Source organism: Aethalodelphis obliquidens, unplaced genomic scaffold (assembly GCF_003676395.1).
Source record: "Aethalodelphis obliquidens isolate GAN/ISIS:26980383/991018 unplaced genomic scaffold, ASM367639v1 scaffold9, whole genome shotgun sequence".
Taxonomy (NCBI): domain Eukaryota; kingdom Metazoa; phylum Chordata; class Mammalia; order Artiodactyla; family Delphinidae; genus Aethalodelphis; species Aethalodelphis obliquidens.
The window spans coordinates 22,457,944-22,471,871 of NW_020837953.1; the positions used below are offsets into that span (position 1 = coordinate 22,457,944).

Below are 13,928 nucleotides of genomic sequence, written 5' to 3' on the forward strand. Positions count from 1 at the left end.
TGCAGTGCAATGCACAGAATTCGCAAGAGAAATGGAACACTCTCTACTTCTGTACATCCAGATCAGGGTTGCAGTTGTCGCTCTGGTTGACCTGTTAGGTATACTCTTACTCAGAAATGGTTTCAACTGTAGGTATGAAAGGTGGTCATCAGAAAGCACCCAGAAATGACTGTGAGCTTAACCGCTGCCCTGAGGTGGTTTGCTCAGTGTGTGTTTACTGACTGCCTGCTATATTTCATGTTGCCGTAAGCCAGGGGCCACAGAAGAAGAACATTAGCCCCTGCTCCCAGAAGCCTGTGGTCTAGCTAAAGCCTGTGGTCTAGCTAAAGCCTGTGGTCTAGCTAACTCTTTTGATAAAAAGAGTTAAACACGGTTACAGGGAATTCCCTGGCGGTCCAGTGGTTAGGACTCGGTGCTCTCACTGCCGGGGCCGGGTCTGATCCCTGGTTGGGGAACTAAGATCCCACATGCTGTGCAGCTCGGCCAAATAAAATTAAATAAGCATGGTTACAATTATGAGAAATGCCTTGATAGAAGTAAGCACTGGGTAAGAGTAGAAGGAGAGGGCCAGAGAGGGCTTTTCGAAGGAGATGACTGCTGAGCTGAGTCTTGAAGGGTGAGTTTGAAGTTCGATACATGCAGGTGGGTTTGAGGGTGGTTAGACTATGCCCAGCATCGGGGCGGGGGTGGTGGTGAAGAGGCAACATTTAAAAAGATAAATGGTTGCCCCCCGCCCTGGTCGCTGCGCGGCTTGTGGGATCTTAGTTCCCCAACCAGGGATCGAAACGGTGCCCTCGGCAGTGAAAGTGAAAGCGCCTAACCAGAGTCCTAACCACTGGACTGCCAGGGAATTCCCTTAAAAAAATAAATGGTTTTGATGTGACTGGATTGGGGGCGAGAGAGGAGTGGTTTGAGTGGGGGGTGGAAGATGGGCCTGGAGAGAGAGTCTGGGGCTGATTATAAAGGTCCTTGTATGTAATACTTAGAGGTTTGGGTTTTACTACAAACGTGTTAGAAGTTATTAAGGGATTTTACACACAGGAAAGACCTGCTCAGATTTGTGTTTCCTTCTAGAGGTTGTCAGTATGCACTGGAGGGGATGAGAATGGTGGCAGGGAAATCACTGAGTGTGCTCTCCAGAAATATTAAGGGCCCAAACTAAGGCATGGCAGTAGGGATAGGAGAGAAGTTCAGGTATAAAAGTATTTAGGAGAGACGATTTGTAGGACGTGATGACGGAACATGGGAAGAAAGGAAAAAAAATCCCTGATGTCACCTCTTCGATTGGGTGACAAGGGACTGCAGGTCTGAGGTTGGAAAAAGGGCAGCGTGGCAGTAGGGAAGCAGAAGAGGAGGAAGGGCAGGAAGCTGTGGCCGGAGAGGGGACCGTGGGGCTGTGCGATGATAACCTTGGTAAAGAGCTGCTGACAGCCAGCTTCCGTACCAGATTCAGGAGGGAAGAGATTCCGAGAAGACTGCCCTGTGGCTGGAAATCCCCCCAACCATGCCTTAACATTTCCTTACATGAAGTCATGAATGAAGATGTTCTAGTTCTTGCTGGACGGAGTCCAGAGAGAGGTACGGGGTCGGGGCATCAACGAGACGCAGGTCAGCAAGGTGGTTTTCCAGTCACTACACTGCCCACTCCTGGACGGAAGCCCAGTCCACGGGACAAACCACTTGTCCCCAGGAGATGGCCTGACGGAGTCCTCAGAAAGCACTGACATACAGAAACAACACCTAAGCATTATTCCTAAGTTTGCCTTTGCACGTTGTAAAGCCCTATGAGATATTTTTTAAGTCCCTACTTTATAGATGAAGAAAGTAAGACCCGAAGAAAGGAAGTAACTTGTCACACAGGAAGATGATAGTAGAGCTAGACTTCAACTTAAGTTTCTTGACACTTGCATTTGACGCCTTGAGTACCTGCTATGCACCTGTGCTGCTCCAGGTCCCTGGGAAATAGCATAAAGATGACAAAGTCCCCACCTCATGGGGCTTACACTTTAGCAGAAATAGCATGCAGTAAACCGATGAATATATATAAGATTTAATATCAAATGGTTTAGTATTAAGGCATAGTCTTGTCCTCAGTAGGCTTACTGGCTAACTGGGGAGACAGTTACAACACACAGCAATCAAGCCGATTGTGGGAGAAGTACAGGGAGCTATGGGAACATCTGTGTCAGGGCATCTGACCAGTTTGGGAGGAATCAGAGAAGGCTTCTTAGAAGAAATGGCCTCTAAGATATATCTATACCAGGGGTTGGCTAACTACATTCCCCTGGGCCAGATCCAGCCTGCTGCCTGCTTTGGTACAGCCCATGAGCTAAGAATAGTTTCTACATTTTTTAAATGTTTGAAAAGAATTAAAAGAGAATAACATTTCGTGATGTGGAAATTATATAATATGTAAACATCTGTGACCATACAGTTTTATTGGCATACTGATGCTTATAGCCGCTTTGACCCTATAATGGCAGAGTTGAATAGTTGCAGAGACTATGTGGCCTGCAAAGCTTAGGACATTTACCCTCTGGCCCTTTATAGAAAAAGTTTGCTGACTCCTGGCCACAGGATGGGTAGGAGTTAGCCACGGAAAGCAGAGTGAGGAAGAAGGAAGTCGGTCTCTGATGGGATCTTTGCATAACTGCAGTAACTTTAGTATACTTGGAGTATGGCATTCAAGGAGGTAGGGGGCTGTGGTGAGTGATGTGTGTGGAGAGGTGGGCAGGATCCAGACTGGGAAGAGGCTTGGCACCCGTATTAAGGGGCTTGGATTTATCCAATGGCGAGCTTTTAAAAGGTTTTAAGCCATGTCGTCATTTTTTCAAAAACTCCTCTGGCCACAGTGTAGAGATTGGATTAGAGAGGGTGGGGTGAAAGAGGAAGCAGGGAGATGAGTTGAGGTCTCCCTCAACTAGTTCCAGGGAATTGTTGGTAACCCTAGGCTAGTATAGTGATATTGGGGATAGGAGTATATGGATTGATTTGAGAGGCAATTTCGGAAGCAAAATTGAAAGCCCTTGTTGATTGATTGGAGGCATTGAAACGTAACTATTTTCATGTTTCAAATGATCGTGTTTTCTTTTTCAGCTCCGGTGTTTTGTTTGTTTTTTCTCGTTCTTGTGAATGCATGGTTGACAAATCCATGTTTAGTAATAGTCTTCAGAGCAGAATTCCTTAGTGATGTTTCATGCCCCTGGTGCTCCTTGTACCTTGTGGATCGAAGCAGCATCTTTCTGTGGCCTCTTCATGCTGTTCCCTGTTGACAAGGGATCTGGCTTTTAAGGAGCAAAGAAACAGTAAATTGGCAGATTGATTTTCCTTTTCCAGTTTGTCTTGATTTAACAACTTTCCCCAAATATTTCTTTGTTGCAGGTCCTTGGGCTCCTTGGTTTTCAAGGTGCTGCGTTGACAATGGCAAGCACTTAGGGCCTTCCCAATTTTACTTCTCTGACCCTTGCCTTTTTCCTCCTCGGAATTTAAATCTCACTTGCAGTAAATGGTAATAACATCGCTACGTTATATTTTATAATATGTTGCGTGGCTTTCAAAGTGCTTACTCGTGTCAACTATTCAATCCCTACGATAAGCCTGAGAGGAAGGCAGGACAGGTCAAGTTACTGAGATCAGGAGAGGCTAGATGGTTTGCACAAAGTCAAAAGGTTAATAAATAGCAGAGCTGGTGATAGAACTTAGGTCTGCAGATTTCTTAGCTTTTTGTTCCTTCTGTAATGCACTCCGTCTCCAAGAAAAGGGGGTCTAACTAGCTGGGACAGTTATGTTTTCAGTAGTAAAGACATCTGGATGAAATACTTTTTTTTCCCCTCTCTATCCTGCTCTCTGGGAGCTTCATCCAGACACCAGCCTAGGCCTTTCTTATGGTTTCAAGCAATATGAAAACCACCAGTCATTCCCAGACTACAGTTTGAGAAGCTGTAGTCTGTATGGTAAAGCATATGTAAGTATGTTTTAATTCCTTCCTCCTCCCCTTAGGTGGTTCTTCCTTTGATGAGTCAAGACCAGATGGGAAGGGTCTGCTTGTGGACCAAAGCTCCTGGGGTCAGGATAAACCAGAAAACTTGCTCCCAAGGTAATGCAGCTCTCCCTTCACTTGTGCCTCTTAGGGCTGAGGTTTTCCTGACTGTAGAACTGAGGCCATTGCTGTGCACAATGTCCATTGTCCCACAGTCACTGGCCTAGGAAATGTTAGGCTTTTATTGAGCATTTCCTATGTGTGCCAGGCATCATACACTTACATGGATTACCTTCCTTTAACCTAAGAGGTAGATACCATTATTTTCTCTGTTTCACAGCTAAGGAAACAGGTGAAGAAGAGATGTTATATAACTCACCCAAGATCCAGAGCTAGCAAGTGGCAGATCTAGGATTTGAAACTGGCAGCCTAACCCTACCACGGAAATGTAGATTAGAAACATTTGATTTCTCCCTCCCATTCTTTTTTTTTTTTTTTTTTTTTTTTTGTGGTACGCAGACCTCTCACTGCTGTGGCCTCTCCCGTTGCGGAGCACAGGCTCCGGGCATGTAGGCTCAGCGGCCATGGCTCACGGGCCCAGCCGCTCCGCGGCACGTGGGATCTTCCCGGACCGGGGCACGAACCCGTGGCCCCTGCATTGGCAGGCGGACTCAACCACTGCGCCACCAGGGAAGCCCTCTGCCTCCCATTCTTTTAGGAGTTTCCTGACGCTGAAGATACTTCTTTTTCCCCGTTTTTATTTACTCCTTTCTTTTTTCTGATGCGGTTATATTTAGTGTGTGCTCCAGTGCCCCCTACTGGTCATAGCTGGAATCATCTGGTCAAGATAAAAACTTACTTGTGTCAATATTTAAATTACACACTTAAACAGTAAGGAACAATCCCTGGACTTTAAACGTAGCTAAATCTATCATTCTCAATTCACTTTTGAGCCTTCCTGATATACATAGATGCATTTTACATAGTTTTAATTAGTATGTACATGACAATCTAAAATTAAGCACTTTAGTGGCATTTATTCAATGTCAGAAATTGTTTCAAGTGTTTTATGTATCTTAATTCATTAAGTAATCTTCAACAAAAGTTTTCTGAGCATTTATTAGGATTCTGTTATGTACATATGCCAAATTTTGCTTAACTTTAAATGTTGGCATTTGAATAATTTTTAGTATGACTATGAAAACTACACAAATAATAATAAAATATAAATTTTCATTGCCTTTCTTTTTATTTCAGGTATTCCTGTGGATTAGAGATTCAGGGGAATTATCAAGTCAAAAGATCTAGATAGTTCTATAGTCTTGTTACGTGAGGCCCAGGGTCCAGAAAGAGCACTGTTTAAACCGAGTTCTGATTCACACTCTGCTGCCACCCAGCCGCATGAATCATTGACGCTGCTGGGTCTCATTTTTCTCATTTGAAAAATGAAGGGATCAGATTAGATTATCTTCCAGGTCTCCTTCTGGTCTGAGATTCTACAAACCTATTATCTCTGGACCAATGTACTATACAATCAACAACATATAAATTTACTTTGTTCTACATAGAAATAGTGTTGTTTTAGCAAATAAGTTTTACTTTAGGCTTTTAAGTCTTCTGAAATTCAGATGCTGATGTGTGGAATCTTCTAGCTTTATATTCATGTACTTTGTCAAGGAGGACTCATCAAAATATGATAAAAACTTTTTTTAATAAAAATATATTTTTTTGTTTTTCTAGACAGAATAAGTCCAAATCTGATATAACTGACATGGTTCGCTCCTCCACTATCACAGTATCAGACAAGGCTCATATTTTATCCATGCAGAAGTTTGGACTGCGAGATACAATCGTGAAATCACATCTAATGCAGAAAGAAAAGGATTATACCTATATCCAGAACTTCAGGTAGCTCACTGGGTCTTCGACTGTTTCCGCAGCAAAATGATCACTCACCTCTCTGAAATTTAAGCAATTCCCCCATACCCTGGATTTGAAAGCAAATCCTGTACAGAGTCCCTCCCATCATTTTCTTTTTCTTTTTTTAGCTGTGTTGGGTCTTCATTGCTGTGCGCAGGCTTTCTCTAGTTGCGGTGAGCGGGGGCTACTCTTCATTGTGGTGCACATGCTTCTCATTGTGGTGGCTTCTCGTGTTGCGGAGCACGGGCTCTAGCCGCGTGGGCTTCGGTAGTCGCGGCACGTGGGCTCAGTAGCTGCAGCGCGCGCAGGCTCGGTAGTTGTGGCTCGTGTGCTGTAGAGCACAGGCTCAGTAGTTGTGGCTCACAGGCTTTGTTGCTCCACGGCATGTGGGATCTCCCCAGACCAGGGATTGAACCCGTGTCCCCTGCATCGGCAGGCGGACTCTCAACCACTGCGCCACCAGGGAAGCCCCTTTTGGGGGCCTTTGAAGAAAGTCATTTGAATTGAAATTAGTCAGAGGAAGTTAGTGTTTGGTAATCTTTTTAGGCAAGGTGAGCAAAAGTTACATGAATAAAGGGTGCAGGATTCTGCCAGATCTTTTTATTATTTAGTTAGTTTTGAATTTTTGAATTTTATTTTATTTTCTTATACAGCAGGTTCTTATTGGTTATCTATTTTATACATATTAGTGTATATATGTCAATCCCACTCTCCCAATTCATTCCACCACCCCCACTTTCCCCCCTTGGTGTCCATACGTTTGTTCTCTACGTCTGTGTCTCTATTTCTGCCCTGCAAACCGGTTCATCTGTACTATTCTTCTAGGTTCCACATATATGCGTTAATATACGATATTTGTTTTTCTCTTTCTGACTTACTTCACTCTGTATGACAGTCCCTAGATCCATCCACGTCTCTACAAATGACCCAATTTTGTTCCTTTTTATGACTGCCAGATCTTTGTAAATCATTGCATTGGGACTATAACACAAAGTAACGTTGCTTCTAGGAATATAAACAATGAATTGTCTGAACACTGGTGTTGCTTTCTTTCGGAAAGTAGTTACCGGGGTACTTTCCTTTTTTCATTTCATTGGTACACACAGTAAACAGTCATTTTGTGGATTACGGCTCTCTAATGGCTGTTAAAGCTAAGTAGGAATGTTCGGAGTGGGCCTCTACTGTTTGAAGTTATCACAAAAGCAACAAATATCACGTCACCCCTTGGTGCCATTTGCACTGGTCTAGGATAGATGTGACATTTCTTAAGGCTTCAAATTCCAGTCCAGAGAGACTGAAACCGAGCAGAATCAGCACCCAGTGCTTTCCCCGTCATGTCCATAGTCCTCCCAAGTGACTGATTGATTGTCTTTGGCAACAGGTTTTTTGTGGGAACATACAATGTGAATGGACAGTCCCCTAAGGAGTGCCTCCAGCCCTGGCTCAGCCATGGTATCCAGGCCCCAGATGTATACTGTGTGGGGTGAGTGCTTCTCTTCTAGTTGCCTCTGCATTTTCCAGAACGTGTAGCTGCGGTTGAAGGGATGGGGGCATGGATCTATAACTGAGAATTCACAGCAGGTGAAGGGATTGAAAAATGAGCATATGCTTAATAACAGCTGTTCCCCTGTTAGTGTGCTTCCTCACAGTAAACAAATTTCTGGCACTATTCAAGTGATGTGCTTGGCATTTGAATGCTAATATTTAATTTTGAGTGCAGCCCTCTGTTAAGATCGGTACACCTTGAACTGAGTTTAATTACTTAGACATTCAACACTTTGTTGGTCACAAAGCAAAAATATCTTTTGCCAGGGAAGGAAGGTTAGCTTAAAAGAAAAAAAAGGCCCCATCCATCAGTCATTTTTTTTTTCACACCTGCTGTCTTGTCACCACTGCACTGGGTACTGTTGGTGGGGAGGGGACAGCAAAGAAGCCTGTACAGGAGTGGAAAGGGCCTAGAATTTGGAATTTATGTAGACCTAGGTTTGAACCCATTTGCCACTTGGTGCTTGGGCGAGCTAGTGATCTCGGATATAAAATGGAGACTCTTCTAACTACTTCAGGTTCATTATGAAGAAGAAATGGGCTGCTGCTTGTGAAAGCACCTGGTAAGTTCCCTGACTGAGGAACTTAGTCCCTTGTCGCTAAGTGTTTATTCTTCTTCCCTCTTGAGGGTCCTGCAGTTTAGCTAGAAAGCTAGGCCTTACACACCCAAACCAACGTGCGAACGTGCCATCTCACACGTTACCCTTCTCTACTCTCTGGTTACTTCTCCTAATAGGTTCCAGGAGCTTGATTTGAGTAAAGAAGCCTTTTTCTTCCATGATACCCCAAAGGAGGAAGAGTGGTTTAAAGCTGTATCAGAGGGTCTTCATCCAGATGCCAAATACGCAAAGGTAAGAGAGGAGTCGGGGACCTTCTAATTTTTTGTTGCTATGCAGGGAAATGCTAAGATTACTTTTCACTTCTTCTGCGACTTTCATCAAAAGCCAGCCCTAATGATCCTGAGATTTTCAGTTCCAGGCCCTCTGGAAGAGGCGTCTCTGGGTGTGAAAGAGGCAGGTCTTGGCTCTTGTAGGCTGTTGAGGTTATCACGGAGTCACTCAGGTGATTACCCTGTGTCCTGGTGTGGAGGACTCCTCCGTAATACTCTCAGCCAGCTTCCGGACTACTTTTCCTTTTGACTCCTAGTTAATGCCATGACGTGAATGCTCGTATCTCTTCCAGGTAAAGCTCATCCGACTGGTTGGGATTATGCTGCTGTTATATGTCAAACAAGAGCATGCAGCATACATCTCAGAAGTGGAAGCTGAGACGGTGGGGACAGGAATCATGGGGAGGATGGTGAGTTCCTGGTTGGTACATCTGGCACATGGAGGGCCTTGGTCCCTAAGATTTGGACCCCACTTCTCGTGATACTGTGACTGCAGACGTCCCAGTCTGAGGGTGCTGGCGGTACGAGGTGAACTGTACCCTCGTGATCGAGCAGGGCTAGATGGAGCAGACCATTCAGAATTTGTATATTAGTGACTTGCTGGCTGATTTGCCCAACTAGCCAAATCCTCGTGTTCACTTCACACCAGAGCCTCCAGTGGGTCCTCCCATTTAATGCACGGCATATGTTGCAGAAACTGTGCTGGGTCACCAAGGAAAAGAAAGAATGCTTAGAAAGGAAAAAGAAAGAAAGAATGCTAATAATAGGTTTGCAATTTTCTCTTCTTCTAGAATCTGTTAAATCCTTTTAGGTTCTACTGCGAGAGCTTAGCTTCTCATGGGGAAGGGAGGGGCATGTGGTTTGCCTGTGATTTACTGAAAAGTGGACTCACCTTTGCCACTGGCCAGCTAGTCGTTCTACCTTCTCGGATGTGTTTTCCTACCTGTAATATGTGGACTGTAACACTGCTTTACTTACCTCCCAGGATTATGATGCAGACTAATTAAGAGAAAACAACCTCTCGTGTTTAAACAACTACTGGTCTTTTTTTGGACTCCTTTCACAGGGTAACAAAGGTGGTGTGGCGATCCGGTTCCAGTTTCACAACACCAGCATCTGCGTTGTCAATTCCCACCTGGCAGCCCACACGGAGGAGTATGAGAGGAGGAACCAAGACTACAAAGACATTTGTTCTCGAATGCAGTTTCGTCAGGTTGACCCAAGCCTCCCCCCTCTCACCATCAGCAAACACGAGTGAGTCTGGCCTTCCACCCCGACAAGGTGCACCGGGCCCCACGGGCCAAGTTGCGGGCTCTCTGTTTCATTAGGCAGGGGGCCGGGGGAGGCTTCCCACTGCCCGAGTGGGAGCTCCAGCCAACTCTCAGTTACACAGGGATTACCTCTCTTGGAAATTTTTCGTTTCCCAACCTGCCATCTGGCAGACCTCTAGAATCTTTCCCAGACACCATCTGTTCCTGGAAAATGTGTAAGATTTATTTTTAACATGGGTCTGCCTGAATGCAGTGTCATGAGGAAAACCACCCCAGAGTGAGCATCTCAAGCTCAGGTTTAGTATGTTTCAGGATTCTGTCTGCCTGTTCTCTCCAGAAGCATGTGTAATTGAGAATTGGGCTGCATTTCTCTGTCTTCACTTAGTCTTCTTTGCCTCTTGATTCAACTTTACAGAGCCGTGGTTGCAGCTGCTTGGAACATCTGGCGCTGATTTTTGTCTGTTCTCTGTATTTCCTTTATCTCCAATACTTGCTCTCTGTCTAAATTCAAGGCATACTGGAATTTCAGACTTTACAGTAACACTTGGAGCATGTGCCCTGCCCCTTCTTTTATGACAAGGAAGAAGCCACTGGGGCTGTGGTGTCTGCCAGGGAGTACACAGAGCCCAGCCTCTCATCCGCCTGCTGTGGTGGTAGACCTGTCTTGATTGGTGTTCTGGAAAGCTGCCAGGATGGCTTCCCTTCTCCAGGGAACCCAGCAGGGACTGTGTCTCCCTTTCCGCTGACCCTGAAGCGTCCTAGTTTGTGAGGTTGCAGCTTGCATGTCAGTTTGTCTGCTTTTAGCTTGTGGATGCATTCATTTTGGTGTGTGTATGCTGCCGCGTGGTTTCTCTCATGACCTGGTTCTTGGCTTCAAATAAAGCGGTATTGGTCTTCATGGGACATGCGATGTCACCTGGGAGCATCTAGTCATCATTTTCCCAAAGCAGCAGGTGTGACAAAATACCTGTCACACTCTGCAGAAAGAGCCAACCAATGATACGGTGGTTGTTAAAGCCAGACTCCACTGGAAGGGTTGAGCTTTGTTTCAGAGGATCTCAGCTCCAGAAACAAAGGATGCGAGTGTGTTTTGTGGACTGGAGGGGGGGTGAGGCAGGAGGCGGCGTCATGGCATCATTTGGTCCGGGGTCCCTGAGTGACTGACAGGACTCCCAATACTTGACCTTTTTTGCGTCTTCCCGGGAGAGAGGTCAATTATTGTCTTGCTTTTAGATCTTATTAGACTATCTTTCCAGCCGTACAAGAATAAAATAGTCAAGGAGAACTCAAGACTGTGTACAGTGAACTTGGACCAAGATAATTGAGTAAGCAGCATGCTAGACATGGTGTTAAATGGGATGGTGTGAGGAAAAGAGACCCTGAGTAGCCGAGTCCCTTCCCCGCCCAGCTCCCCAGAGGCCGAGCCTCGGGGGGCCTTCTGTCAGGAGCACACCGGCTGGAGCCGGTGAAGTCCCTCCTAAACCCTGTGACCTTTGTGCTCTGTCCTCGCAGTGTGATCTTGTGGCTGGGGGACCTCAACTACAGAATAGAAGAGCTGGATGTGGAAAAAGTGAAAAAGCTCATCGAAGAGAAGGCCTTTCAAACCCTGTATGCGAATGACCAGGTACCAATGGCCACCTAGGCCCTCTTCAGGCAGCCGTCCCTCCACAGGAGGGCACAGGAAAGCCTGGCTGCCCAACTCCAGCCTCTTCTTGCTCATCTGGGGAGGTTTCCCTGAGGAACTGGTGTCCCATCATTCCTTCCTTCCTTCCTTCCATCTGTGTTCCCCTCTCCCACAGTTGTCTGCCACCTGGCTGTTCCCTTGAGGCTTATCTCCCCCGGGGCAAGAGCTGCTCTCTTTCTCCTGCAGGCAGGCGTGCCCATTCATTCAGTCATTCAAGGTGGAGCCCAAAGGGAACCAAGCGTCTCATAATGAAGATACTTGGTATTTTTAAGATGATTTACTGATGGTTTGGATGGGCCTCCTGCTCCCCCTGCCCCTCACCAGGTCTGTCCAGTGTGCATGACCACTCTTTTTCGGAATGGCTGTCTTCACTTCCGACAGGAAGCAGTTCTGTATCGTGCTCTCCTCCACCATTGTTTGGGTTAGCGTTCCTTTCTCAAAGCACTGGCCATTTCCCAGGACAAGAGAAATCTGTTTCTCTCTGACCTTCTTCAGGCTACTGCTCTCAATAGATTTCGAAACTGTTCAAGTGGTCAGAGTTGTTCAGAATGTTACAGCCCTTTTTCTTTTTAGCCTGTATCTCCCCTTCAATCTTCTTTGTATTGTCATTAGTCTAAATCTTTCTGTTTCCTTTATTTTTCCCCCAGTGCAGATCAGTTGAAGGGGGAAAAGGAAAATCTCGAGTCTGTTATGTCTTTCTTTATGGAATAATCTCTTTATCGATCCATTTTTCTCTCTCACTCTTTTCCTTAGTAAGCTATTCTCTTTAATTCCCATTTCAGCCTTAACCCAGTCTGTTCTGTAACTATCTATTTCTTGCCACTGTTTTCTGGACTGCGGCATTCTCATTTCCCTGGTAGTTCAATACCATCTCCTCTTGCCTTTTTTTTTTAAATTAATTAATTTATTTATGGCTGCGTTGGGTCTTGGTTGCTGTGTGCAGACTTTCTCTAGTTGCGGCGAGTGGGGGTTACGCTTTGTTGCAGGGTTACTCTTCTCATCGTGGTGGCTTCTCTTGTTGCGGAGCATGGGCTCTAGGCGCATGGGCTTCAGTAGTTGTGGCACATGGGCTTCAGTAGTTGTGGCACATGGGCTTCAGTAGTTGTGGCTTGTGGGCTCTAGAGCGCAGGCTCAGTAGTTGTGGCTCACGGGCTTAGTTGCTCCGCGGCATGTGGGATCTTCCCGAACCAGGGCTCGAACCCGTGTCCCCTGCATTGGCAGGCAGATTCTTTACCACTGCGCCACCAAGGAAGTCCCTCCTCTTGTCTTCTTTTCTGGTCTTTCCTTAAGTAATGGTACCCAGTCTGTGTGTTTCTCTGCTTTGTAGACAGTTTTACGGTCTATATTTACCCATTTAAGAATCATCTTGCACTAATACCTAAATTTTTTAAGTTTCCTGTTGTTTTTTTCTTAATAGTTTTTTTTAGGAATTCACGTTTTGGGGTTTGTCAGCTGCTGTCCCCTGGATAGCTGACTCTGTCTCAAAGTTGGAGCTGACAGCTCTTCACCAGTCCACACAGTGCCGAGCTCGGTGCTCCAGCGAGGAGGCAGGAACACCTATGGTTTCTGTCTTGCTGAGAAGGAGCTCTTAGAATCACTGCAGTGACAAGGGTGCTAGTTACTATTGTAATGTGTCAGGCAGTGTTCTAAGCTGACAGCTTATCTCTGCAACAATCCTGTGAGGCAGATTCTATTATAAATCCAAATTTTACAGATGGGGAAACCAAAGCACAGAGCTTACCCCAGTTCATATAACTGATTTGACAAACTCCTTTAAAAATTATTTAAATTTAAACTTAATTCATAATGGTTTGGGTATACCTCTACTATATATTTCTACATACATGGAAGTTCCCCTTTGCTTTTTGGATTGTTTCTTTCCAGACCTTGTTCTATGCAGTTCTATTCCTCTGTATAATTGGAACAACTGTGCTACGCAGATGAAGCACAGTTGATACCGGGAAGAGAAAAATCTCTATGTCCTTTGGTACCTAATCCTCCTAGGGACGTCTCAGTAAGGTGGTACTCAGGCCCCTCGGATGTGGGTATACTTTTATAAAAGAGCCTTAAAAACTGTATAACAGGTGGAGGGATGGTTAGCATGCTCCTTTTCCTAGGAGTTAATTAACTCAAGATCTTGCAGAATAGCTTTCTCATGGGCCTTTCCTTTGGGGTTAGAGTTTGGATTCCAGATTGATTTCCTTTCCTCCGCTAATTCAAGGTTTGACCTTTTTTTTTTTTCTTTAAATTTATTTTACTTATATTTATTGTTTGCTGCATTGGGTCTTCGTTGCTGTGCACGGGCTTCTCATTGCAGTGGCTTCTCTTGTTGCGGAACACGGGCTCTAGGCGCTTGGGCTTCAGTAGTTGTGGCGCACGGGCTTAGTTGCTCCGCGGCATGTGGGATCTTCCCGGACCAGGGCTCGAACCCGTGTCCGCTGCATTGGCAGGTGGATTCTTAACCACTGCGCCACCAGGGAAGCCCAAGGTTTGACCTTTTTATCCTGAGATTTTTTTTTTTTTTTTTTTTTTTTTAGTGTTATCAAAGTCCTGGGAATGCACTTTTATCACGTAGGAAGGCAGGTTAGAGGGGGAAATGCATCAAATAGCAGTTATCCTGAGATTTTTTTTTTTCTATCT

At 45.3% G+C, this 13,928-nt stretch overlaps 1 protein-coding gene across 11 annotated transcripts in view; it reads left to right on the forward strand.

The window, feature by feature from the left end:
* INPP5B (inositol polyphosphate-5-phosphatase B) overlaps window positions 1-13,928 on the forward strand; it is a 47,160-nt gene that overhangs the window by 21,302 nt on the left and 11,930 nt on the right. For 9 of the 11 annotated variants that reach the window (XM_027109035.1, XM_027109045.1, XM_027109034.1 and 6 more), the window contains 7 exons: window positions 4,000-4,096; window positions 5,720-5,887; window positions 7,281-7,382; window positions 8,181-8,295; window positions 8,627-8,743; window positions 9,400-9,587; window positions 11,117-11,228. In XM_027109035.1, coding sequence (XP_026964836.1) covers window positions 4,000-4,096; window positions 5,720-5,887; window positions 7,281-7,382; window positions 8,181-8,295; window positions 8,627-8,743; window positions 9,400-9,587; window positions 11,117-11,228 — 899 coding nt within the window. The remainder of the gene's footprint in view (window positions 1-3,999; window positions 4,097-5,719; window positions 5,888-7,280; window positions 7,383-8,180; window positions 8,296-8,626; window positions 8,744-9,399; window positions 9,588-11,116; window positions 11,229-13,928) is intronic. The other 2 variants (XM_027109042.1, XM_027109043.1) reach the window with 1 other exon arrangement.